Source organism: Malania oleifera, chromosome 3 (assembly GCF_029873635.1).
Source record: "Malania oleifera isolate guangnan ecotype guangnan chromosome 3, ASM2987363v1, whole genome shotgun sequence".
Taxonomy (NCBI): domain Eukaryota; kingdom Viridiplantae; phylum Streptophyta; class Magnoliopsida; order Santalales; family Ximeniaceae; genus Malania; species Malania oleifera.
Window position 1 is genome coordinate 99,460,024 of NC_080419.1, and position 27,786 is coordinate 99,487,809.

Below are 27,786 nucleotides of genomic sequence, written 5' to 3' on the forward strand. Positions count from 1 at the left end.
AACGAATTTCCAGTCCTAAATTATAAATAATAATAACAACAGCAACAGTAAAAATTTGATCCTCTTGTTTCATATCTTAGCCTTGTTTAGTCATTCTCTTTAGGAGTTTTAAAGTATGAATTGTCAGTTTAACAATTTCAAAAGCAATGCTTAGTCGTTTGACACTTAATGACCCTCCCTCCTCTCTCTATTTCTCTCTTTCACTCACATGCACAGAGACAGACAGCAAAAGAAAAGGTGGTGATTTTCATTCATTAATAAGGCATATTTACAGTCTAAATGAAAAATCCAGTTCAACACACCTTTGAGCCTGAAATACAATCCCATCAAACCTAATAGTTTTGGAGATTTTCCTATATTTAATCATTTAAGGGGCTCCTTTATCTTTGGTTAATTTATGTTCATTAAAATACCAGTAATTTCAACTTCAACTATAATTGTTAAGTTATAATTTTAGTCAATCATGTAGCTTTTCCTAGACAACTACTAAAAACTCCACTCACCTCTCCATCTCCTTTACTAAAACTCTTCAATGCCCCCTTTTCATGAGTTATTCCAGATTACATTGACATTAGATTTCCAAAGAAATTTAAATACTTTCACTCATTAGCTAAAATGTCAGGTTGCCCACTACAGATCTTGTTCCAAGCCATTTCTAGCACACATGGATGTAAGTTACAAACAGAGAAATTTCATGAAAAAAATTACAATAAATTTAAGAGGAAATCAACCTTTGATCTAGAATGAACAGCGGGATCGGTACTTCGGGAAAGAAGTCTTGCAAGTGGAAGCATCTCAGCAACTTCGGCTCTAGGAACTTCGAGTCTCATTCTCCACCTTCCCATAGAAGATATCACACTACCCAGATGCCCAGTCATCGCCCTTTTAAACAGGCCACCCCTTTCTTTATCAGTAGGATTTCGATCACGAGTGCCAGGCAACACATATTCACCCTGAAGCTCGTACCTGCTATTGCTTTGTTCCAGAACAGTTTTTTCAACAGTGATCTAGACAATAACATATCAATCCGTCAACATTGAAAATACTGACACAAATATGAAAAACACAATATTTAGAAGTTTTGAAGTTTGGGAAAGCAAAGATAAAATAACTAATAAAAGAAAACAAGTAACAACAATGGGAAACAAATGGCCAATAAAGGACCTGGGAAGAATTCCATGGCAGAACTTATTCACTAACACAAAGCTTAAACTTTAGTTGAGTTGAATTGATATTAAACTAACTGAATTGAGAGGGAAAAAAAATTGAAGATGTATTGCTTGCAATGTTTAAACAAGTTGTTCTTAAGAACCCTTTTTAAAAAAAAAAAAAATTATAACAAAAGAAGAGATTTCATTGATAAGAGAAGAATTTACACAAAGGAGAAAAAGACTTCTCCCTTCAAAATTCTGGAATAGTCCAGAAAAAGTGAACTATAAAACAAAAAACTGGGAAAAAAAAAAGAAGCCAATTAGAACTTATTCAACCAGAAACAATACCATTAACAAGTTAAATAAGGGAATTGATGCAGAAATTAGACAATATTGTGTGTAATGTGATGTTCAGGCTTAAATCCTTACCAATTAAGTAAACAAATGGTGTTTATCATACTGATATGGAAAAAGGAAAGGAAGAAACTAAAAGTTTAAAACGACACTACCATGCAAATAACTAAAATAAGTTCAAAATATTCATTATCAATAGACCATGATAAAGAGACTACTTGCTTTTAATTGACAGTGAAAAGCAAAAGAGACTGTCCGTTTGATACCATTTTCAAAGACAGTTTCTGGTCCTTTTCATTTCTAAAAATAAAGGGTAGAAAATATCAATTTCAGGCTGTTTTCAACTGTACGCAATTCATATTTTAAAAATTTGGAGAAAAAGAAAATTTTATCATTTTTTAAAAAATTTTATGAGTAACTTTGAAAATTCATACTTATAGTTATAAAGTAAATTTTGAGAATATATTATTAATTCTTTAAAAAATATTTCTAAATTTTATTAAGAATTACAAAAATTTACATAATATCATTCACATGCAATTGCGTGAAATGCAGATGACACATTTACTAGTAATTCAAAACATACCATACGAGATCCAACATAGTGGTTCAAGTGTACCATGACCACAAATGGCATATGGACTAAGCCTACACCCCAAGAACTGGGTACTCTTAAGTAGTGTACCTGTACCCATACACGTACCACAACCCCAAATGTACCACGTTCCAGGTAACTATGAGACAGATGCACCTCTCCTGGGTGTCCAAAACCCTCAAGAAATTTGGTATTTGGTTATTTTTGGGCAGATAATTTCAGCCTTTTTATAGTTGCAATTGCTAGTTTTTCAATTTGAATCAGATCCCAGTGCAATCAGAAGCTTCTTCACAGATATTCTTCCTTTGATTGAAGTTGTCTGGAGTTAGATGAATGAATCCCCAGCATTGTTTCACATTGATTCACTGAAGGATGGAATGTATGAACCAAAATTGTGGATCTAGACTGACGGCTGACTATCTCATTCTGCATTATTCTGGTAAGTCTCTCAAATTTGTGGGAGCTGTGTCTGCAATGTTCTCCTAATTGGTGCAATATCAATGTGTTTTTCTCATGGTCCAATATCAGTGCAATTTTGTCCTAGTGCACCTTTGTTAGTGTTTTCTCCTGAACTCCAAGAACACCATGTAAAAATTATAACACCTATGCACACCTTGTTACCTGCATAAATTACTATTATTAGTTAGTAATTACACCCTGTGGTTGAAGATCATTAAAATTTATCTCACTTGTCAAGGGACACTGTTATCTAACTAACAGAGATCCTATTATAAAGAGAACTAGGATGTATGGGTTCAAAAATATTGTTGGTTTGTTATGAGAGGGCCACATATTGCTGATTTGTTTACACATTTAAATACATGCAAGGAGATATGGGATTATGTTAAGTTACTCTTTATTAGCCATTGATGGGTATTCATTGCAGGCCTCAAAGCTCACATTTTATAAAGCTTCCCCAGTTGGCAAAAATTCAACCTTGAATTTTAAAATGCAGAAGGATCAAGAACCATAGGCCTGTCAAAACATAGGAGGCAGGAATAGACCTTTTCAAATCCTCAAAAGACTGAAATTTTGAAAGTGAGCTGAGTTAAAATACTTGTCTCAGATAATAAACTCAATATATGGGCCTCTGTGAATAGCTTCGAATCTAACACTTGGAGCTTCACAACCTCTAGTGGACCTTTGCTAACATGATCATCTTTTTTCTTATTCAACTCTTGAAAGGATGCCTTGTCTAGTAGCTTAGGAGCATACAAATTAAGCACTTCCTTACAAATTTTGAGCAGGGGGGAGAGTGCTTTAGTTATCAAACTTTACACAGGAGATAATGATACACAGAAATTCTACTATGACATCATCAGTCTCCTCTAAAAGAAGAACCATGACTTCTGCCATGGCAGAAAATACTTGCGCAAAATGATACTCTAATGGATGCAAGAAAATGGCGAAACACATCAAGAATCAATGCATCACCTTGAAGGTCAAATCATGACAAGAGAAAACTAAACCTTGTCTATATTTGCAAGAATGAAGATCCACATGTTATATAAATGACGCTAGTCCAGTTATGGATCTCCTAAAAAATGGACACAATCAATTTAACACCTTTTTCATTTTTTGGCATCTGGATAAGCAATGTCTGGGGCATCAATTCTCATAACTTCACTAAGGCAAGCAGCAACAGCAACCTTAACATCTAGTTATGAATGCCTAAGAAAGACAATATTAACTAAAGTTTTAAGGAGAGCATCATTTAGTGATGATGGTGAGAATTGCTCTACTTGCATCAAGAAACCCTCAAACTTGATTTAACAAAAGCAAAAGGACATCAACTGAAGATGGGGGAGAGTGAAGGCGATTCCCAACCTTCATGAGTTTCTCTGCGAGTTCCCATTTTTTAGTAGCCAATGAGTTTTTAACAGTAACATTTTTTTTTCTTTTCCTCTATTTTTTTCCCCAAATCTGACTAAATCAGAACATGGAGTGGAAGCTGGGTCGGTCCTGCTAGGGGTATGGTCTGAGTTGGATGGTCAACAGGTTTGGTTTGGTTAAAACAAAGTGCACTGATTTATGAAGAAAGAAGGTTGGGCCCAGTTTTCAGTAACTGGTCTCACAGTTTGGGCTTGGGCTGCATTGTACTAGGTCATGAGAATCTGGGTGCAATTGAGTGTTTTATAGGTGGGTTCATGGATTGAAAAGAAAAGGGGAAGAGGGGTTTAGGACTTACAATGGTTCACAATGGAGGGGGGAAATTGGTTTGATCTCACTAGGGATAAGTCATCTCAAGGCCAATGCCATGGTGATGATTCAATGACAAGAGTGGTGGTGACAGGACTCTGGTGAAGAAGATGAGAACTGACGAGGCTTCATGATGAAGGACGATTAAGGATTATGAATAGGTTCTATGGTGCATAAATTGATGAATCTGTCGTGTGGTCAGCGAAGAAGACTACAAGGGGCTCTGCTGGTCAGTGACTAGTAATTGGCAAACAACCTGGTTGGCAGCAATGAAGAATCCTGGCTGTGGTGTCGACTTTGAGCTGGTTGGTAGGAGATAAAGCAGCAAAGGTCAGCTTCTCTGGTTGTTTATGATGAGGTGGCAAATGGTGAGGGCAATGATTCTTGCAGATTTGTGGTGGTTGAAGGGGTACAACAGAAAACAAGGATGGCATTGTAGAAGGAGGACCAATGGAGGTGGGGTGGCGGTGGCAGTACAGCACTAGGCTGGCTCTGATACCAAGTTGTTGCTCCATGGAACTCACAGGACAGAGATACCACACAGGCACACAAACAAGAGAGACAGGAACTCCAGGCTCCAACCCTAATACAAATTAATTCATAATTCAACTCCAAAACCTCTTGCAGTCACATACTTATAGGCCTGTTATGCTTGGGAATCCAGCAAACAAAATTAGGAAACCTAGATGCTATTAGGATACTTCTTTCCTAATAACTAAACCTTAGAATCTACCAGGTCATTCCCTAAACAAAATACTACTAAAAATTGATGCAAAAATAAGGGAAAAAACCTGGAAAACAATAAAATAACAAGACTTCCAAAAAATTCCGAAGTTCAAAATGCGATGAATTTGCGTCACAGGCCTCGAAGCTCACATTGCATCAGTGACTGAAATCTGGTTCTTCCTATTCTAGTTTGCACTTTCCTTATTTCTCATTTGTTGTAATATGACCATACGAGTTTAAGTTAGGCAAGAAAGGAGAAGAAAGAGAGGAGATTAATAGAGATGTTTCAAGAAAAATGAATTCATGAACCAGCCTGCTATTTCATACATGAAATACTGATGACAAAAATGCTCGATAGATTCACAACGGTGAATTGATAGATTCACAAAGATTCAGCTGTTTCAAGATTCACTAGTAAGATTCAAATCGACTTGGTGTAGAAGTGATACGAATCATATGAATTGAATTGTGCATTGCAAGATTCTAACAACTATGACTCAAGAGTAGTAAATAAGCCAATACAAGTAAAGACAGTTATTTTATGCTAACATTAATTTCTCAGCTTGCAGGATTCTTGAATAGAACACTGGTAAATAGGAGAGGGAAACAACAGAAAGAGGTACTCACAACATCTCCACTCCATCTAGCAGCCACATCTAGGGCTTCACCCAGCACACCACTGAATTTTGGCCGCAGCACAGATAACACTCCAAGACCTCTTCTTTTTTGGAGATTAAGTTGAATCTCTGCCTGAAAATTTTAATTAAAAAAAGCATCTAATGTCTGAGTAACAATTTGGCAAACTGCATTTGGTGATTAACAACTATTAAACATGGAATTGCTCATAAAGAAATTATTAAATAGGAAATTATCAAGCTTCAAACAGATTATGATTCTAGTAATGCAGCTAGTAAAATTCAGGTCACATGATATCACAGAAACAGAAGCAGCCATGTATGGCATCACAATACAAAGTGAAAGCCAAAATATAGTTTCATGAAAAAGAAAAGCTATTATTGAACTGAAAATCCAATGTGAAAAAAATGTCTACAAGTTGGTTTAGACATATTAGACATGGAACAAATTCCAAAAATTTTGGACTAATACAGCAAAGGAGGAAGCTAAAAAGGGCATCTTATGTGCCAACATAGTTTTCACATCCTCCGGAATCTCTATATCTCTATTTTACACTCTCTTTCTCATTGAATAATCATAATTTAGGATGCTAAAACATAATATTAACCACCTGATAGAAAATGAACATAGATGAATGGAAGCTTAATTTCAAGTCAGCTAATCCTCTCCAATTGGAATGCCTCCTCACAAACAGAATCTGTATCATTGTGCCATTCCAACTGGTCATTTATCATTGGCAGCTGAAAGCTTTGATGCTTACTCATGCTCTTCACCATTTTAAAAGAAAGCAAACACCATATTTTCAACTGTTCTCAGGCTTTCTTGGAGTTGGTGAAGGATAATATAGTAAGCACCGGATTTTCAACTATTTTGAGGCTTTTTCTTGGGGTTGGTGAAGGATAACATGGTCTATATATTTCTTCTCATTGTGTAGCTTATTTCGTAGATTTTTAATAGAGCTCCAGTCCTATACAAAATAGAGACAAGCATAGTTTCTCTGTGATACACAAGATATCCATTGCATCTCTAAAACCCTCCCTTACATTAACAAAGGCATGCATTGCTCAAAGCAAACAACCCTTCCTCAGACCCCCCCTCCCCCATCCCAGGTCAAAGAACAGAATAAGAAGACCCATTCAAATTTCTATCAATGTAACAAATACTACTAATTCCCCTTTGTCATTCCAAGGGGTAAAAGGCATGCTGTTAGTTGAAATAAACTATTTTGAATCTCCTTTCACTTAACTACATACTCTATCCACGCGACTAATGGCCTTCTTCAAAATTTTTTACACTTCCATCACATGCCAAACTTCCTCTTGGCAGTAAATATTTATACAAGGATCTTCAACTTATTTAGTTGTAGATGCAAATCTCCAACATTTTTACCATACAAGCATTAAGAATCTAATGCCTCAACAAATATTGGCCAGTGCGAAACAAATAATGAGAAATTAATCGGTCAACAAGCAACAAACGGAAGTGGAATTTGTCAACGAAGTATAGTGTAAAAGGAAATACCTGAAACTAAAATATTCATCATCATTTAAAGTCAGTGTAGAGCATTAGCACCCAGTTTTATAATTATTCAACGCACTCCCAAATACACAGTCCTTATATTTCTGTTTCATCATTTTTCCCCCTAGTCCTATTTCACCCGCCTATATTGTTGTGGTTATTCTGCATGTAAAAGGAAAATGAAATCCAAAGGAGAACAAGAAGAGGATCTTAGCATAATCTAGCCAACTCACCCTTTGTATTGTTCCACGGAGTGAAGCCAATTCCAATTCATCCAGTGGCAAATGCCGTACCTACAGACATAAAACAGAAAATTTAGATAAACTTATTTTTCAAATCCTTGAGAATAAGTAAGCTCAAAACAAATGTTCTAGATTGTATCAGCTTCAAAATGACAGTAGGAACAAAAAATAGCAAGAACCTCCAAGTTTGCTGAATGCAGTGGTCGATAGCAAACACTAGCTCTTAGTTGCCCTTTTTGAAGGGAAAAAGACAGCAATTTTCCACTTTGTGAGTGTTCCACATGACTAGGTTGTAATGGTTCTACAACCACCACTGCAAGACTTTCATCTGGCCTGCCAGTAGCATCCAGCTGCATAAGTAAGAACTAAGAATTTAGAACCAGTTGATTATTGAATAAGGAAGAAACAATGAATATCATGAGAGTAGGTAGTGACCAAAGATTGGTATATATCAGAGTAATCGATTAATCTTAAACTTGATTAAATAAGTTTGCACATAAAATTTGGGAGGCAATGAGTTGTAAAACCTTTTTTTAAATTTTATTAATTTATTTATTTATTCTCCCTTATGGAAAAAGAAATTCATTAATGAGTGAAGGAAAGAAGCACAAGCTGCAGAGAACAAGACATCCTCCAAAGAAAAGCTAAAATCAATTAAAGAAAAGCATCTCTCCAATACCTATGGAGTTCTCAAAGAGAACTCCCCCAAAATGTTACCAAAGCCTGTGCCCAAACAGAAGCAAGGAAAATGACTTATCCCATAACAGATGGGATGATGTTGTTTTGGCTTTAAAAAATCTTCACATTTCTCTCAAGCAACAAATTCTGAAAAAATAGTAGACAGTGCATAATTCCACAAAGTCATTCCCTCTTTTGCTTCTTCCCAAACCCCAAAACTGCACCAACATGAAGTCACATTTTGGGTTCTGACACACACTGCCAAAAACAGAGGAAAAGGTAGCTCAAAGCTATCTAGCCACACAACAATGAAGAAATATATGGACATTAGTCTCGTTATACTCTAAACACTCATACGAATAACTAGGCTGATAGCCTTATGGTACCTGTAACAAGTCATTAGCATTAACCATGTTTAAAGTCAAAGTCCAAGTGAATGCCCTCATCTTAAAAGGAACCTTAGCATTCCAATAACATTGTTCAAAGTAAAAGCATGAGAGGTTGAAGGTTTATACTTTTATCTTCAGCAAATCAAAAGCAACACAGAAAAAGAAGAACCTTTGCTAATATTAATCTACTTCTGTACAATAGCTCATTGCAAAATTCAAATTCTTGGCCAAGGAGTTGACCACATTGTCAACCTCATCTAGTTCTAAGACTCTTGAAAAAGATATAGATGAAATTAATTATTTTAGCATCTATTAGAAGAGCTCGCCAAAAAAATAAGTGGAAACACAAAAGTTTGGGCCTAGATCACAGCCAAGTGTGCTGCTCCATATAAAAGCTAGCTCAAAACCCTGACTCACATTTTGAGAATATTAAAGGTTGGTGGGAGTTTTACTGTGCAGTGCTCCTTCCCTTTGAGGATGAAGGGAAAAATAGTAATCTAAACTATTATTGTATGGATTAATATACATAGTCAGTGATCAGATTAGGTGGGAGCAGGAAAATGCTATCATGGGCAATGGTATTTTATCAACTTTGCAAGAGCTGGAGGTAAATAATCAGGATAATAAAACTCAAGATAAATTGGAGATTAAGGGCTCAAGAATGACTCCAGAGGTCAGGATTTGAAGTTGGATTGCAGAAAGAGTAAGAAAAAGAAAGTACAAATATAGGACAAGTTATAGGGCTCCATAAATAATGACGGGAAGGGTTTAGAGAACAGTTCTTTCAATACGATATCTCTGTTTCATGGTATTTTTTTTCTTCTCTTTTTTAGCTTTGACTTGTTGGCCTTTTTAGATTGGGTTTCTTAATATCTCTAAATTAATTTTCTTTTGTTACTAGAAGAAATGCTTTAAGTGTGAGACAAAGCTAATTTTTGGCACGTAGAAATGGAACAAAGCAGCAAAAAAATGGAGCAAAATAACTGTTCTTAAGTGGAATGGCATGACTAAAATTTATTTATAATGACATTTCTAGAATGATAAGCAGTGATGGTAGTAGCAATACTAATAGAAGTAAGGGTGTTAAGAGGTTCAAGAATCCGATTTCATTAGATAGATAACCAAAGAATTAGGTCTAGTGGTAAGACAATAGGAGAGAAGAGAGAGAGGTTTCAACCAGAAGAATATTAGCTCTCTCTCTCTCTCTGATAGACTAACAACTCCAACTGCAGAGAAAATGCCAGGCCTTGTGATGATTAAGTACACATCATCTCCCACTCAGCTTCTTGTACTGATGCTTATATTCAGAATCAGGCCCGTCATTGCTGGTAAAGTGGTAATTTCACATTAAGGTCCATGGGAGTATCAATTGATTTAGCTCCCAATACAATAGCATACATAAAAAAATCCGGAGTATATTGAAGTGTTCCCAGGTCCTTGATTTGAAACTGCTCTTGAATCCAATGCTTTACATCTGCAATTCCACTAGTCTCACTGGCAGCAATAATGATACCGTTCACGTATGCCATCAGAAGCATCACATCTGTCTCCTTTGTAAAAAAAACAAAGAGATCAAAGAAACACCATGTAAAGCTAAAGTGAAAAACACCTACCCAAAATTGTCAAAACATGCCCTTAAGGAGTGCTTATGTCCATAAATGGCTTATCCAATTACAGAACTCGTCACTCTCCTATAAGCAACATACCACAAAGGATGCTCCACGTAAACCTCGCTTTCTAGATCCCCATTCAAGAAAGCATTTTTAACATCATTGATATTAGGGACATCCAAATTAACTACCAAAGAATTATAACCTGAAGATAAAAAGAGAGAATGTCTCCAAGTAATCAACACCATAAATTTGAATATACCACTTAGCCAAGGCTTTCAATAGTGCCATCAGGATGATACCTAATGCCATATGCATCGCAACACTGAATCAATTCATTACTAGGGGAAGATCCATTGATTCACATATCCCTAGAGAAGTCAAGCCTCCATATCTACATCCATGGCACACTTCCACCCAGGAAAAGCAAGGCCTCAACAGCACAACAGGATGGTATAGAAATTGAGGAAATTTTAAGGCAAATGAGAGGAAAGCAGGGGGAAGATGAAGACACATAATTGGCAGTGGAATAAATGACCAATGATTTCAGAGCACAAAACCTTGTACCTTTATGCTGAGCAATATTAGTACCACATCTAATTGAAAACAGATTTATGATGCAATAGTTGATGAGAGGGCTAGATAGTTATAGTAGTAATTGAAATTTATGTCTTAATAAATCTCCCTTTTCATTGCAAATAAAGATTATTAAAAAGCTTTTGGATTTTTGAAATTTTATGCAAAATTAAACTTAGAAATTAGCTCCAATATATTTTTTTAAACCTTTTCTGTCTAAATAGCTGTGTTAACATGATAACTAATATTTAACTCTGAATTTATCTTATATAAATTTAGCATGAATATGGTTATAACATTACAATTCTTGCACCTTGTACCCCACATACTTGCCATTGACGTATTTTGTTTATAATTTTTCATTTCTTAATCTTGCATTAAGATGTTTATTAACAGTTTTTAATGTTTCATTATAAAAAACCATGCTTTACTATTAATTTCCATCATTTTAAAAATTGAAATAGAAGTAGAAATTTCCATCAAAACTTAATCCCTTTGAAGCCTTGAAATTTAGTTGAAAATTGAAATTTAAACTCCTGCTTCTTTTAGAGGACTCCGAAGGGGTAAAGATGCTAATAGATTGAGCAAAAGTGTTTATTTTTTTCTGGTTTTTGCAAGCATTTGGATGGAAAGGAACACGCACGGCGCACGTTTTCAATGGACACTCTTTGACTTAATTGTTGCTTTGGGATTTGAAATAGAATTGGTTTCTTTGCACCTCTATGGCTTTTTTTGTGGTAGTTGTTTCAAGAGGACTTGTTCTTCATATTCTCAGTGAGACTGGCTATGTTTCCTCTCTCTACTTTTCCTTTTGTATCTTTTTCTTTCTTTTGTTATAAGAATATATCTAGTCCTTCATTTTGCATTTTTTTTTTCACACCCAATGAATTTTTTTTATCAGAAAAAAAAGAAAGAAAAACAATATACACTATGCATTCACATAAGGGATTGTAATTTGTAAGCAATCAAGACAGTGCTCATGTTGTTGCAATATAGAGGAGGAGAAGAGGAAGGAGAAACATCCAAACTGAATAGAAGCCATCAAAGCCAAACAATTTCAGGCACCATGGGGCCATAGCGCAAAAATCAGCATTGACCATGAATCAAGCTACAGTTTTGATTGCTTCCTACTCTTCCCAAAAATAAGAGAATCTCCTACAAAAAATAATCCAAACTCAGCATTAAACTTTCAATCAAAAAATCAGGAAAAAAAATTCTGTAGAATGTTGGACTTCCATTTATTTAGGTGCCCCTTTAGGTGGCGATCCTACAGTCGCATCCTTTTGAAGCCTGATGCTAAAGAAGCCGTCAAAGAGACAGGATAGTTAGAGGAGACATCATTGTAGGGTAGTATTAATCTGATTTATGCCTGCCCCTCTCCTCGTCCGTCGTATTTCTACTCTGTGTTTAAGATTCTTTTGCAAGTAAGCTCATAAGTTGATGAGAAATTTTTTCCAGGTTTTGGGCAGGGAATAATAAGAGGATCATCTTGTTAGCAGGGACACTTTGTAAGAGAGAATGGTGGGGTTTGGGGCGTGCAAGAACATCTCATTAGTAGAAAAATGGCTATAGGGAAGTGCTTTTGAGTAAGCTTCCTTTTGCACAAGGTAATCCAAAGTGAGTATCAACTTCAATAGAATGGATCAGATGTTTAGACAGGAGGTGACATACTAATATCAACCATGCAATCCCTTGGAAAATGTCTCAGATTTCTCATCTCTCTCTTCCTCATGTATGATGTAAGGTTGGATATTGAGAGAGGGTTCTCTTATAGAAAGAGTGGAGGTTGGGAATACCCCTTTCTCGTGAGCTTTTTTTCCCATCTACCATTGGGGATGCTCCTCTAAGTAATCTAATATTTATAATTCTCCTATTTCTGATAAAAATAAGTAAAAATCATCATTTACTTAAACCTGAAAGCCATAAAACAAGGATAGAACTGTTTGACTGATTTTTCAGCACAAACCATCAACATTTGCCTGTCACACAGACATTGACAGCAATGCAGCTAAAACTACCCAGGTTCTCTCTATGAGCAATGCACCATGTCAAGTCTCCCAGAAAGGTTCAACACCAGTGTAAGGTAGATCTAAAAACCCATCTTTAGCTTCTTTTAGTGTGACACTTCAAGTACTTGTATAGGTGAGGTAAATAATGTAACATATTTCCCAAAAAAGAACGTTGATTAATATAACGAGTATAATTTCAAGGAAAAAACAGTTAAGAAGTAAAATAAGTACCTTGATACATTTGTGTGAAATACTCAACTTCCCAACTAAATCAGGTGCCAGCATCAATTGATTCAATTTGAGACCTGATATTGAAACCTCCCCAACAAGATTATCAATATTTCCTTTATCTGTCATTGCCACATCCTCAATATTCTTCTGAGAGGCAAAAGCTTGGTCATTAGTGAAGGTGGAATTTTTTATAACCTTCCCTTGGAACTTAATCCTTCCAGTCGATTTCAGTTGCATAGGTCTTGGAGAATCAAAAGGATAAGAAGAAACCAAGAACTCAAAAGCACGCATACGTAAATCCAATTCAACTCCTTCAACAACTATTGGCATGGCACTCTTAACAACAAATTCTTCTTTGTTTAACTGGTATGCATCCAGATAAGATGTTAGAAGTTTCATATTCAATTCAAAAGCAACTGATGAGGAACTGACAGTAATAAAATCATGTGAAATTATGATTTCTCCTCGAGCATCACTAAATGACCCTTCAGCCTTGGGCGTTGTCCACCTAATGTCAAACCTCCTATATTCAAAAATAGTTGTATAAGGTTAGATCTACAATGAAAGCCCAAAAAATACACAATAAAAGCTTCTGCCAGAAACAAGAAGAGACCATGGAATCTTACGGCCTTGAAAGTGATCCAGAAAGTTTTGTTTCACCATTTAAATCGCCTAATGTAAGTGGTATCAGATGATGATAACCAGGAAAATATCGATGCAATACTTTACCAAATGATAGGTTTCCAGAAAAATTCACATCCATTGCCATATCATCAACCTCACCCTGCAAAATCAGAGGGTTATATGTCACAGTTAGGGAAAAAATATAATCTTTTAAAAATAACTTAAAACAACACAATTCTATTTTTTTTTTCTTAGATAATAAAGGCAGATGTCGTCAGATTGTAAGAAGAGAGGAAAAGATTTACAACTGTTGAGAATGTTTTGTAAATGGGAAACCTTAAACAGAAAATAGGTCTCCCTCTCTATTTATAATGCGTGCCATGTACACTGCAATGACCTTCATACCCTTTCTAAGTCATGGTTAATAACACAATATTAACACACAGAAATAAAACTAAATAACTAAAGTGATCAGTAACACTTCCCCTCAAGCTGGAGCATAGATATCATATGCCCCTAGCTTGTTACAAATGGATTTAAAGCAAGCAACCCCCCCCCCCCCCCACCCCCCCCCAAGAGCTTCAGTCAATAAATCAGCAAGTTGGAATGCGGGCTTGACATGAGCGGTTGTAATGGGCTTTTACACAAGTTTCTCCCAAACAAAGTAACAATCAGCTTCAATGTCTTTCACTTGCTCATGGAAGACTTGGGTTGGAAGCAATATGAATAGTAGTCGATTATTACACAACAACTTCATTGGCTAAGAATGTGGAAAAAGACAAAAAACCAAGTTTTTCCTATATATTATTTAGCCAAACAAGCTCATATGTGTGTGAGCCATGCGGGATACTTTGACTGAGCAATCGATTGCGCCACCCAATTTGTATCTTATACCAAGTTACCACCAACAAAAACACAGCACTATTTGTGGACTTCAGGTCAGAAGGTGAACTAGCTCAATCTACACATGTAAATCCCTAAACACAATTTTGAGCCTGATTTTGAAATAACAGACAACTCCTAAATGCACCTTTATATGAATGACAGAAACAAATGATGAATATCGCCCATTACAAAGAATAAAACAAAAAAAAATTTTGCAGAAAAGGAAATTTTATTAAGCAGAAGAAGAAACAGTCACAAAAAAAAAAAAAAAAAGTGAAAAAAAGGAAAACAAGAAGTCCTTGCTCAAGAGAAAAAAAAAACTATGTAAACTTAATAAAATAAAGCACCCGAATCTTTGCTAATATCTTGAAACAGCATCCAAGCCCAAAGAGAAGCCAAGTACCAAATCCTATTGCAGAGAAATCCTACTGATAATCTCTTACAGAAAAAAATTAAAAAATTCTAACAATTCTTTCCAGCCAAATTCCCCATTAACACAGCACAAAGAGCCCACTGTCAGAACCTTTTAACATCCATGCCATTCCCAAAAGCAGCAAAGGAAATTGTCAAAAGATCTTCCACAAACTTTGGACAGACCTACAGTTCACCAAGCACCCAAAAAAGAGTATTGCACAAGTTCCATGCAAAAGAACAATGGATAAAATAATTTTTAACAATCATGATAAACATGGGCAACAAGACTAAAGCCAGGACCTCTTGGCAACCATGGTTCTGATACCGTGTTAGATCAGTATCAAGCATTTTTGAGGAAAATGGATTATACATTTATATTATCTCATGATGGTTTGGCCAATTACTGGACTTAGCTGGATTTGACCAGCGTAGACATATTGGGAATAAGTTTACAGTCCCATCCCCATTAACCACTCAAGCATCGACCCGATAAAAATATAATTTAGGCTTATTGATAATCCATTATCAACTTTACTTCACAGTATCCTACCCCAGGGGAAGTTGAATCCTCTGCATGATGACTTTTTTCTTATCCTCATCTAGCATATAATCCTCTAAATCATTTTTTTTTTTTTTTAATAGCAAAAGAAGAAGATTTTGTTAAAGGATCAGTAAAGTACAAAAAGGATAATAAGACATCCTCCTCAACAAAATGAAAAAAAACAAAAAAAAAAAAAAACAAAAAAAAACAAAAAACAAAGACAATGAAGGGAAAAAAAAAAAAAACACCAATCAAACCGACAAACAGAGCCAATCCTGTTGGATATCAGAGAAGCTCATTCCTTTAAAGCAACATGAACCAACACACCATAGCGAAGCCAGGTAATGAATCTTTTCCTATTTACAATAACCCACAGACCAGGGCTTTATTTATATGACTTGGCAATTCTCATGAGGAGATGTAGTCACCGCAACAAATTTATATTATAATTTGTATGTTACCAAATGAGAAAACATCTTCAGTCCTCCAGTTATCTTAATTCCAGTTCCACTAAGCACAAAATTTGAAACCTCATCCCATCTTGTAGCACTATGAATTCTATGATTATCATCAGTGGTGCCTTGACATCAATTATACTGGACTCAATAGAAACCCAATTATCTCAGCTCATAACTTCATTGTCAAGTGATCTGATCAAACTATAAACAAATTAATCCAAAATTTTAAAGGGGCCTTATTCAATGTATTCAATGCGTCTAGATGTCACCTTCAGCACCCTGGGTCCACATGGCCATAGTGCTGCCCACACAACACAGCACTACATATTCAGAGGTCAACCACTGTCACACTTATACATGTAAATTTTTTATGAAACTAAAATTTTATATATTTAAATGTGATATCAAATATTTGACTACAAATTATTTGTACTTAGTTGTAAAACGCAAATATAATATTGCATAGAGAAAGGATGATTGTTAATAGCATAGGATGGGGTCTCATGAGAAAAAGAAATGGTTGAAAAATAAAAAAGCTTTCTCAATGAACTAAAGAAAAAAAAAATTTCAGAAGCGTTAGAGACCCAATAAAGGATTCCCAACTAGACCCCTATTTTTATCTAGCAGACCAACCTCTAATTTGCCAGTCTAGAAGTCCATATGATCTCATAATTGCTCAATCAAACTCAAAAAACATCTCACATCAGGTAAAGTATATCCAAGACTTAGTGATAGTGGAGAATCCACTCAATATAGGACAAATAATTTTCCAGGATCACATAATTTCATCCCCCATCAAATGCTTCCCCTAGACCTCTTCCAAGAATTAGAAAAATAATAAACTTGCAACTCTAAATTTAAATAAATGGAAGCCAGGAAATGGGGTATACACATAAAAAAGGACAAATAAAGTCCATTTCACAATTTAATTCCGGAATTCAAACTTATAAGATTTCAAATAACAAGAGCAAACCGGTTTTCTTTTCCTTCTTTAAAAGAAATTAACTTCTCAGAAATGCTAGAGTCAGGTAGCTCACAAGATCTGCTCACATAACACACTGATTCTAAGCTTAACCAATTTTGTTTCTGGAAACATCTGATCATGGATTTGTGTTAACGTAAATGTGTCAAATGTCATGTCATGGCACTTAATAATATTAGGGTTGTCATTTCTGTTTTTTGTCTTTGTTTCCTCACAGCGAAGAAAAAAGATTACGAAAACGCTTTTATTTACGTTACAAATTTTTTGTTCTGTTGTTGCTTTTCAGCTGTTTCCAGAAAAGCTGAAAACCAGATTTTATGGTTTCAATTGTTCTGACAACTTGTTGCCAGAATACTTTAATATCCAAAATAAACTTTTGAGGATTAAATCATTTATTTTATACATAATTGTTAACAAAAAATTCTATAAAAAATCTTTTTTTAATAAAAATTAAAATTAAATAACCATATTAAAATATAATTAAAATAAAATTATCAATAAAATTTGGAAAAATTAAATAATAAAATCTATTTAAATAATATTTTTCTAATTTTCAATCATCATGTATGCTAAGATTGCTCTTGTAAAGTGGATTCTAAAATCTAATTGGTGCCTCAAAAATGATAATTTTCATTGAAAAAAAATATATATATATATATATATATATATATCTGTCAATCTTCAATTTTTGTGAAATTATATCAACTTTTGACTATTTCACTTGTGATAAATTATTTTAGGGGACTACAGCATCCACTTTCTTACGACTAATTAAAAATTTTTTTTAGGACAATTCTGCATTTAATCCTAAGAATGCTTTCATTCTACTGTATGCTAAATGTAACAATGAAACATACAATACTTAAATGGAAGGGAATCAATGTTTATAACCTATCATTGTATCACTTCCAGTTCCAGACAACTTCATGAATTTCTTGTGGCCCCAGTATGATACCTTCAAGTTGCAATGAGACTGGAATGTTTTACTTCATTAGCTTTGTACTGTTGAATGTTGATGTTCTTTCATTTTTCTTCATTGATTGGTTAGAGGAAACCTCATCCTCCACATAGTATCTTTCTTCTCTTAAAAACAATTACCAGTTCATCAAGGGAAAAAAAACTTCTTTGAGTTGGCAATAAACTGCCTGTTATCCTATCTTCCAGGTAGGGCTGCAAACAAGCCAAGCTGAGCCAAGCTTTAGCATGATTGCACTTGGGCTAGGCTTGGTTCGAGCTAGGGCTCCAGCTTGGCTCGGAATAAAAATTATTAGCTTGGGCTTGGGCTTGGGCTCGGGCTCGGGCTCGGGCTCGAGCTCGGCTCAGGATTAAAATTATCAGCTTGGGTTTGGGCTTAAGCTCAGGCTCGGGGATCAAACTCAAATTTTATATATGGCCTTTTGGGGCTAGGCCAAAAGAAACCCTACAATCTGCCTAGGGCATTTTCAGTCCTTATTTTGAAAGAAAAACTGCCCTTATACTGCAAAGAAAAAAGAATTGAAGCACTTAGTGAACCTGGATCAAGCCTATTAACAACCTCATTACCAAGCCCCTTAATGAGCATAGAAAACCAGCCCAATCAAGCCTGAAATCAAGCTGCTCACAAGACGAAAGGAGCTGAGCCTGCCTATGTTCAAGCTTGGTTCGTTTACTATCTGGGCTTATAAATTCCGTTGGGAATTGCTCATTTAGATCAGAATTTTAAAGAGGTATTTTTGAGGCATGCCTTGAGATGTTTTGCTGCTAGAACGCACTGAGGCATAGTTCAAAAGGCAAAAATCCTACTATGCATATGCTTTCTGGTTCAGCGCATACTTCTCCACTGAAAAAAATGGGTTTTTTTTACGCCTCAATAGGAAGGCACATGCATTCTGGGACTAGCCCTTAACTTACTTTAATAATATAAAAAAAAATTAAAGAAACTGAAAAATAGGGCAGAAAGGCCCTTTCGTTCGTGCTTCTATCCACAAATGGACGAAGAATCGAATGATCAAAGACTCCTCCCTTTGATGAGTGCTCCATCACTTCGACAAAAAGCCACTCATCTTCTTCAACGAGCTCCTCCAATGGCATGACTGAGCTGCCACCTCTATCTAGCAGTTCGTCTCTTTCCCTCTCTCGTTCTCTCTCTGCCATGAGATGATTGGGTCATCTTCGAGTGTCTCTCACTATCGTCTCAAGTCTCTCTCTCTCTCTCTCTCTCTCTCTCTCTCTCTCTCTCTCTCGTCTCGAGTGTCTCTTTCTCGGCTCAAGACCCTTTTTGATGGAAGTAGTGGACTGTGGAGAGAAGATGGTGCGAGAGAGGCAACCAGAAAAGAAAGATTTTTTTACTGGGTGGGAAGGCAACCTGCAAGGAAGACACATGACTATGGAAAGGCCATGTGGCTGTGGCATTACACTTACAGGAATACACTGTATGGGTAATAATGACAGCTTTGGTTAATGTGTTTTGATTTTTGTTAAACTAATTTTTTAGTTTACAATTCAGACAACAAAATTTATAATTTATCTTAATAAATTTCATATTAATTTTTGTATATATAAATTTATTTTATATTTTTAAAATAAAAATAATCAAAATATCAAAAGGCTTACGCCTCGCCTCAATAGGGGTAAAACACCTCACTTGGGTAAAACGCCTCACCTTATGCCTTCGCCTTTTAAAACACTGATTTCGATAATAAACACTTATCAAGCTGAGCCCCCAACCACTCATGAGCAGCTTGGTTCATCTACAGCCCTAGTTGCAGGTAGGAAAAAAAATTTGGGCGAGGCAAACCCAGCACTCCAACGCTCGAAATCCTTTTCCTAGTGGGAATTCTTCTCTGTTTTTGACTTTTGAGAAAAAAAATTTACTTTCGAATTATTATTACTGTTATTTTTTTCTGCAATGCCAGGACCACATAACATATATTCCTCCCAGTAAAATGTTTGTGAGCATGATTTTTCAGATATATTTTTATCACCTACAATCCATTATCCCTCAAGTCATGCTTGGTCTAGATCATGGAATCTGATAATCACAACCAAAAGAATCCACAAGAGAACTGCCTTAAAAATGGATAGAGTACCTCTGGGCAAATCCACGCATTGCCTGCCCCTCGAATTTCACCACCATCGACAAGACTAGCTCTAATTCCATACAAGTCAGCAACCTGTCATAAATTCAAGACCTGATAATGATTATAGATTCCTGTTCTAGTTTGGATCCATGCATGAGTGCATGGCTATCTACAGAAAACTTACACAGTTATCAGTGTTGAAAGTGAAATTGGCTGATAAATATGAAAATGGGATACGATCAAATGCTGCCACTGCACCAGCCTCTTTATTCTTCATTATTGTTTCTGAGGCAGACGTTGGAGGGATGTCAGAAACTGAATGCGCTATCTTCCTTGAAACCATTCCACTACCCACAAATATAGGAGCATCCAAGGGGCCTTGACAGTTGAATACGGCAGTTACTGAACCGGCCAACTGCAGTCAGATAAACACAAGAACCAAAAAGACACATAATTTTAGCTTTTAAAAGATCAAATAACAAATATATGCACTATCTCACTCAGCAATTTGAGGTATAATCATAGGAAGAAAACTAACAGGATTGCTTGCACAGATAGCTAGAAAGCATGAAAAAGGAAAATAATATAATATTGTGGGATAACCAAATCTCCAATAACAAAGAAGGTTGACAACATGGTACAGATTATACAGCTCAAGCATCAGCAGCTGTAAATATAAAGAATCAAATCCAGCAAATACATTATAAACATACAGGGAACAGCAAGGGCTTCATCTTGAAAGTTCTCATCAGGGCATTCACTTCAACGCAAGGAACCTGGAGATACAATAAAAATAAAACAAATGACTAATTTGTTGCAAGCACAATTAGCAAGAGGAGATTTTAAGGACCTATTCAGTGGTAGAAAACATTTTTATTTTCCATTCTCAGCTTTCCAAAGGACTAAAAAATGCCACCTTGTATTCTAGCTCTCCAATTTTGAATAGAACTTGGGAAACTGGAGACAATGCCACATTTTTCCAAGCTTCTTAAAAATATATTGATAAGTAGATTAGAATGTGGCATTTTTGATTTTTTGGAATACTGGAAAAGAAAAATGAACACTGTTAACTAGAAAGGTCTTAAGGTTCTCACCCTAAAATCAAGGATAAAAGTGAACACGGTCTTTTATAAGAAAAAAGAACTTTACACAACAAGATTAGTTCCTTCATAAAAATAAAATAAAATCCATTTTTCTTTTTGGTACAAAAAAATAGTTGGAGATAATAACAATAAAATTTTAAATTAGAAAGTTATCAGTCTGAGGAATCAATAAGAAATGTATTATTATTAGATTAATAATAAATATATAGTACAATATAGTGCAAGTTAAAAAAGGTTGGGAGTAAATAAGGTGAGAACACTACATTAAAATTTAAGAATATCACATTACTGGAGATAATATTTAATGTTAAATTTATATATAAGCTCTAATAGTTCACAAAATAACGAAAGGAGATGCTGTCCACCTAAGCATTAAGGTGGTGATATCATATGCTTCAGCTTGTATATGTAGAGGAAGCTTCAAATTACATGATGCACCTTTTTGGCTTTTTCTAGGGTCCCCGCAGGACCACAAAATTGGATTTCAACAATTAGATCGAGAGTTCACCTTATATCAAGCATTTGTTCAAATTATGATCTCATTTGATCACATATGACCTCCAGTCAAAGCAATCAAAGTTAGAATTCTTTGAGACTTTTTAAACTATTTCTAGTATTTCGACTTTGATTAACTTGACTGGACCCCATCCATTAATAGATGGAGCCAAAATCCGATCATGGGGCAATCTGTGATACTATCATTCGATCTAATGACACATACAGAGATTCCTTTTGTGGTCCTAAGTAATGTAAAATTATTTAATATCACATCATGTAATTTGAACACTCCTCTCCCTCCCTCCCTCCAAAATCTGATCACATGGCGATCTGTTATAAAATCATTCAATCTAACAACACAGATGGAGAATCCCTTTGTGGTCTCATTTGGTCTAATGAAATTGTTACTAATTACTGTAGTTATTTAGTGTTAGTGTTACTATTGTGAGTTATTTCTGTGCTGTGTTAGTAAGTGTGAGTTAGTGTGTGAGTTAGTAAGGATAATATGGTCATTGTTGTGTACTTGGCATGTATTATATATAGAGGGAGAGACTTATCATTGTGATTAGGTCTTCCAATGTACTCAATTCTTCAACATTTCTGAGACCTAAATGCTAATTGCCACAGCCACCATAAAACCGAAGCCTAAAACCCTAAAAAATCTGCTACATGTCCACCATCGAAGGATAACTGCCAGCATCACCATAGGCTTGAAAACCAGCCAACTGCTGCCAGAAGCCACAGTAATTGCTGGAAACTCCCTGCATGACACTGACATTTCTGAACATATAAACCCCTTTAGATTTTGCAAAACTGGCACCGTAGCCACTCACAGCATTGCCAACAGAGCTGCTCCCACGTGCCCTCACATGCCACTTGAAGGTAGGCAGGGCAGACCCCACGCACCAGAGCATGAAACTTCATCTGGGCATGTTTCTGGAAGGTTGTTCCTGTTCAAAGACCTCTATAGACATATCATTGAGTTTTTTGGTGATAGTTCTTTGTCAAAAGATCTCACAATTTTAGTTGCACATGTGCGGAACTCCAGTAATGATTGCTTGGTACTACCCGAAGCTGTTTGTCAATGTTTATTGAGTTCATTGGGGCATGAAACAGTGGTATTTGCTGCGTTTGTCATTCTTTCAGATGTTATCTTGTTATTTGTGTTTGCCGTTTGCTACATGTGTTGAAGGTTGTGCGCATTCGATTCAGGTCCATGAATCCCAGAAGCAGTTTGTTCACTGTGCATTTCCGATTTCCTGTCATACTGAACTTGTGTGTGTCCAGATGGAGTCCTCAAATCTTAAAAGTATGTTTCCCTTGTCAAGCACTTGTTCAGTCATTGGTGAACATCACACAATAACTATCTCAGAGGTGTAGTATTCAAGAATCCTGCAGTATCAGGCATCCCAACAAGCATCTCCTCATGTTGCATCTTTTGCTCAGAAGGGTAATCCTACAGCCTGCATGTCATTTGGTGTCTTTTTCATCAATCCTTAGGTTATTGATGCCACCGCCACTGACCATCTGACAGGTGTAACCAACTTCTTTTTTGCCTTCCAGTATTCTAAAAATCTACCTCGAGTTACTCTTGCTGATTGGTCCACTGCCACAGTTAGGAGGATAGGAATAGTAAATCCTACACCTTCCATCTCTCTTTCTTCTGTTTTACACATTCCTAAATCCCTCTACTGTGAGTAAGATTAAAAAGTCACTAAATTGTTCTGTAACCTTCTTTCTTTACTTGGTTGTTATTTAGGATTCAAAGATAATGAAGACAACTGGCATAGGATATGAGGCTGGTGGACTTTACTACATTGAGTGATGCTCTACTCCTATCGCTGTTTACTTGTTTGGACAAGTAAAAACAGCTAGTACCTACTTTGTGTTTTGTTTCTAATCTTGAGTGTGAGTCTTGTTTCAGAAAGCATCACCGTGTCCCCTTTGCCCCCTAAGTCAATAAACAGGTAGTTAGCCCTTTCATGTTAGTCCATACCTATGTTTAGGGTCCTACGGATCGTTTGGAACCACTTATGTAGAAGAACTTCTAAGAAAAAGTGTTGAATTTAATAAGTGCTAATGATAAGTGTTGAACTAGAAAAGTGCTGAAAGTTATAAGTGATGTTTGGTTGTGTTTAAAATTAGTATTTGGAAACGTACTTCTATTATAGGGTACTATATGATTATTTTTAAACATATTTCAAATTACAAATATTAACATTTTTAGTTAACAATTTCTTTAAGTGGGACTAAGGCTTGGCTTTGTTGTTGTTGTATAATTAAAATTAAAATATTTCCTATTAAAAAATAATGTAAGATTATTATTTTTAATTAATAACAATATACTAATTAAAATATTTCCTATTAAAAAATAATGTAAGATTATTATTTTTAATTAATAACAATATACTATCACATTAAATTATGATAAAAATAATTTTATTAATTAAATTTAAAATTTTAATTTATTTAATATTAACTTAAAATAGTTCTTATTCAATCCAAAATTGAATTAAAATAATCAATATGTATTTTTAAATATATTTTCACTAAAAATATTAATATTTTTATAATTTAAAATTTAAATGATAATTATATTAATTTTATAATTGAAATTTAAATATTTTTATTAATTAAAATAATATAATATTATTTATTAATTGAAAATAATCTTGTTATATTATCACATTAATTTATTCTTAAAATAGTATTAATAACTAAATTAATTTTTTTAGATTATTTAATGTCAATTTAAATTTATAGATGGTTTTTTTTTTTATTCATTCCAAAATTTAATTATATTTTATTAATATTTAATAGGTTATAATGCATAATAAAATAATATATGGTTAATTTTAATTAACAATTTAATTAATAATTATGTTAAATGTTATTTTTAATTAATATTTAAATTTTTTCTAATTAATATTTAAAATTTTTATTAATAAAAATAATATAATTTTATTTTTTGATTAACAATCATCTTGTTCTTAGTTTATATTTATAACATGATTATCTTACTAATTTACGTTAAAATAATATTATTAATTAAATTATTAATTTTAATTTTTTATACTAATTTAAAATAATAGATAGTTCTTCTTCTTCATTCCAAAATTAAATTATGTTTCATTAATAATTAATATACTATAATACATATTAAAATAATATATCATTGTGTTCTAATTTATTTTTTAAAATATAAAATAGCAATTAAATTTTCTTATATTTATAAAATTGACCCCGCCTATGAACAATGCCACTTATAAGTGACCAAAAAGCAATTTTAATTGCTTCTCAAAATTTACTAAAATAGTTCTCAAAAAAGTGAGTTTAGAAAAGCACTTTTTGCACTAAGCGTTTGTTATAGTACAAGCCAAATGCCACATTTTTGTAAGTGTTTATTTTAAGTGATAAGTGCTATAAGCACTTTTTTTTAAGTGCTCCCAAATGGAAGCCTAGTCATTTTGCATCAAAATTGGGGTTCGAATACTTTGTTGCATTTGTCGATGACTACTCTAGGCTGACTTGGTTGTATTTAATGAAAGATCGTTCTAAATTGTTTAATGTCTACAATTCTTAAAGGAGGACTCAATTTGACGTGTGAGTTAGGATACTTCATAGTGATAATGCTAAGGAGTACTTCACAGCCCAATTCACTACCTACATGACCAACTTTAGTACGATCCATCAAACAACTTGTGCCCATGCTCCACAACAAAATGGAGTTGCAAAGCAAAAAGGCATTCATATTCTTGAAGTCTCTCGTACCCTATCAGATAAAATGAATGTCCCCAAAATTTTTTGGAGTGACGTCATGCTCACTACTTTCTCTCATCAATAAAATGCCATTCTCTGTTCTTGGTGGTAAAACCCTATTCAATTCCTCCATGTATATTTGGCTGTGTCCTTTGTCCATCAGTTACGTCCATGAATGGATAAGTAGGATCCTTGTGCTATCAAATGCATTTTTCTAGGCTATTCTTGTACTTAAAAGGGATAACAATCTTATAGTCCTACTTTACATCGATTTTTTTCTCTCTGCTGATGTCACCTTCTTTGAGTCTACGCCATACTATTCTAATTCCTTGAATTTCATTGACCTTGATGAGTCCCTCTTGCATAGCCTTCCAAATCCAAACTTATTACCAATACCTAGTTCTCCAGCATCTTCCTCCAATTTGAGCCCCCATCACTCAGATCATCCTAATTTGCGGCCCTAAGATATTGCAAGGCAATTTCTAAATCAGTGAAGGTAATTCTCAATGTCCTAATAAATTTTGATGAACGCTCAATCTAAACAACATATTGTGAAAGACAATACCTGACACATGAGATGAAACTCTCCTTCTTCTGGATGAATGCCAAAATCTCCAGAAGCTTCCAAAGGAACTTTGCCAAACCAACCACTTGCATTATGTAGGAATATTCGTTGACCACGGAAATGGAGAATTGCTGATCCATCCTGCAAAAAAATTTATGCATAATCTTCTTCAAATAATCCTCGAATATTTTCAACTTTGAATACAACCATACATGAGGTACCAATCAAGGGTTTTTGTTGCACATGAAGAAATCACGTGAAAAAAATTCTGTTGTAAAAACTACAGCATCTTGTCAGAACTATTTGCTCATCCCTCCCCCAACCCCACACCTGGCTAGAAAAGGAGATTTTGAAAAGTAAAAGTAGCTGCTGCCCAGGAAATAAAGCTGAGCATGCTGAAATGTCTTAAATGACGAAATGAACAATTTTATGGATCTACATGAATTTCTAGACAGGCAACTTAGTAAAATATGAAGGAAACAAGTGAGATAAATCTTCATTTATAAAAAAATAATAATAATAAAAAAACTCATAAAAGCCTCCAATTCCTATTCCCAGACTTCAAAGTAACCCAATAATAATAATAATTTAACTTTTTCAAACTCTGACAAATTCTTTGTTCATTAAAGAAAATTTTATTAATTTTTTTATTTTTGGTTTGGGTGGGGCGGAGGGGGTTTAAAATGATGCCTAGTTGCATTTATCTACAAAATTTGGGGAGAAAGAGAATACCATATTCAAGGATTAAAAAATTTTAATAAAGAAAATAGGATGAAAGAATCACCGATTCAAAGAAGGTAAAAAAGAAAAAATAGTTCAGAAAAAAACCAAGCCACCAAAGCCACAATTAGTATTCAACTCTGCCAAGTACCAAAACAAAAAAATGAGTATTAGTAATGAAAAAGATCTTCGAGCATCCTCCTAGCTCAATTCAAAATTGCAGCCAAATTATCTGCATCCGAAAAATCTGGCCTCAGAGTTCATATAATGGACATTAACCGAGCAGAAGAGAGCCAAAAAGCACTCCCCACACAACCAATGAAACTACAAGATGCTAGGTATGTTCCATCTCTATTCTATTTGTTACTCATCAGAAAAGAATTGATTATCTATGTCATCCACCAAAACGAAAATGAAGATTACTGTTGAAATGAGAATCTAGTGTTCCGATCTCTTTTCTGCAGAAAACAATCAATGAAGGGAGAAGCCATGCACTCAAACTACATACTACCTACCCAAGACCTCAAACAGGGAGGTTTCACCATAACAATTAAACAAGATAATATTGTATTGCTTGCAGTGGAGAAATTATTAGGCTAGGCTGCCTAATCACGTCAAATTTCAGATAGCCAATTAAATTCTAGGATTATGAGCAATTTTCCTTTGGATGGTTATCCAGTTAAACCCAAACTACCCGTAACTCCATAAAAACTAACCAGAATAAAAATAAATAAATAAAAAAGTTGATTGGCTGTCTAAAATAAGATGTGGTTATGCCAAATAACCTACTAATTTCTCTTAGCAAGACAGGTTTCAAGAAGTAGGTCGAATAATTCATCAAATCAATATTTTAAAAGGCTTGATTGAGGCTCGCTTCAAGCTGAATCAAGGGCAAAATACCTAGAGACACAATCTAAAATAAGGCCAACACATTACACGCTGAGGTTCACGCATTTATACAAAAGGTACGCCTTTTGCACCTTTTAGTTGAGGCTTGTGCACTTAGGTGCATGAATCAAGCTATATTAGGCAAGAAAATTTTAACCACATTTTGATACGAAAGGCATATCCTACTATGAGTTGATCTCTTAAATTCTTAGAACTCAAGAGTCAGTTGTAGCACCCAAGTCTCATAAAAAACTGAAAACAAATAGACCCAAAGCTTCTTAGGCCCAACAATGAAGAAACAAGTGGTCTGTAGTTTCACTTGACTCAAAACCCATAATACAAATATCCAGACTGATAACCTAATAAAATCTCCATA

The 27,786-nt window shown here is 34.8% G+C and overlaps 1 protein-coding gene across 4 annotated transcripts in view; it reads right to left on the reverse strand.

Annotated features, from left to right (window-relative positions):
- Positions 1 to 27,786, reverse strand: part of LOC131151912 (protein TIC236, chloroplastic) — an 81,770-nt gene that overhangs the window by 8,231 nt on the left and 45,753 nt on the right. For all 4 annotated transcript variants that reach the window (XM_058103402.1, XM_058103404.1, XM_058103403.1 and 1 more), the window contains 10 exons: positions 25,803 to 25,943; positions 20,591 to 20,653; positions 20,062 to 20,292; positions 19,887 to 19,970; positions 13,541 to 13,698; positions 12,915 to 13,437; positions 7,601 to 7,771; positions 7,413 to 7,472; positions 5,653 to 5,775; positions 732 to 1,007 (listed from right to left, as the gene is read on the reverse strand). In XM_058103402.1, coding sequence (XP_057959385.1) covers positions 732 to 1,007; positions 5,653 to 5,775; positions 7,413 to 7,472; positions 7,601 to 7,771; positions 12,915 to 13,437; positions 13,541 to 13,698; positions 19,887 to 19,970; positions 20,062 to 20,292; positions 20,591 to 20,653; positions 25,803 to 25,943 — 1,830 coding nt within the window. The remainder of the gene's footprint in view (positions 1 to 731; positions 1,008 to 5,652; positions 5,776 to 7,412; positions 7,473 to 7,600; positions 7,772 to 12,914; positions 13,438 to 13,540; positions 13,699 to 19,886; positions 19,971 to 20,061; positions 20,293 to 20,590; positions 20,654 to 25,802; positions 25,944 to 27,786) is intronic.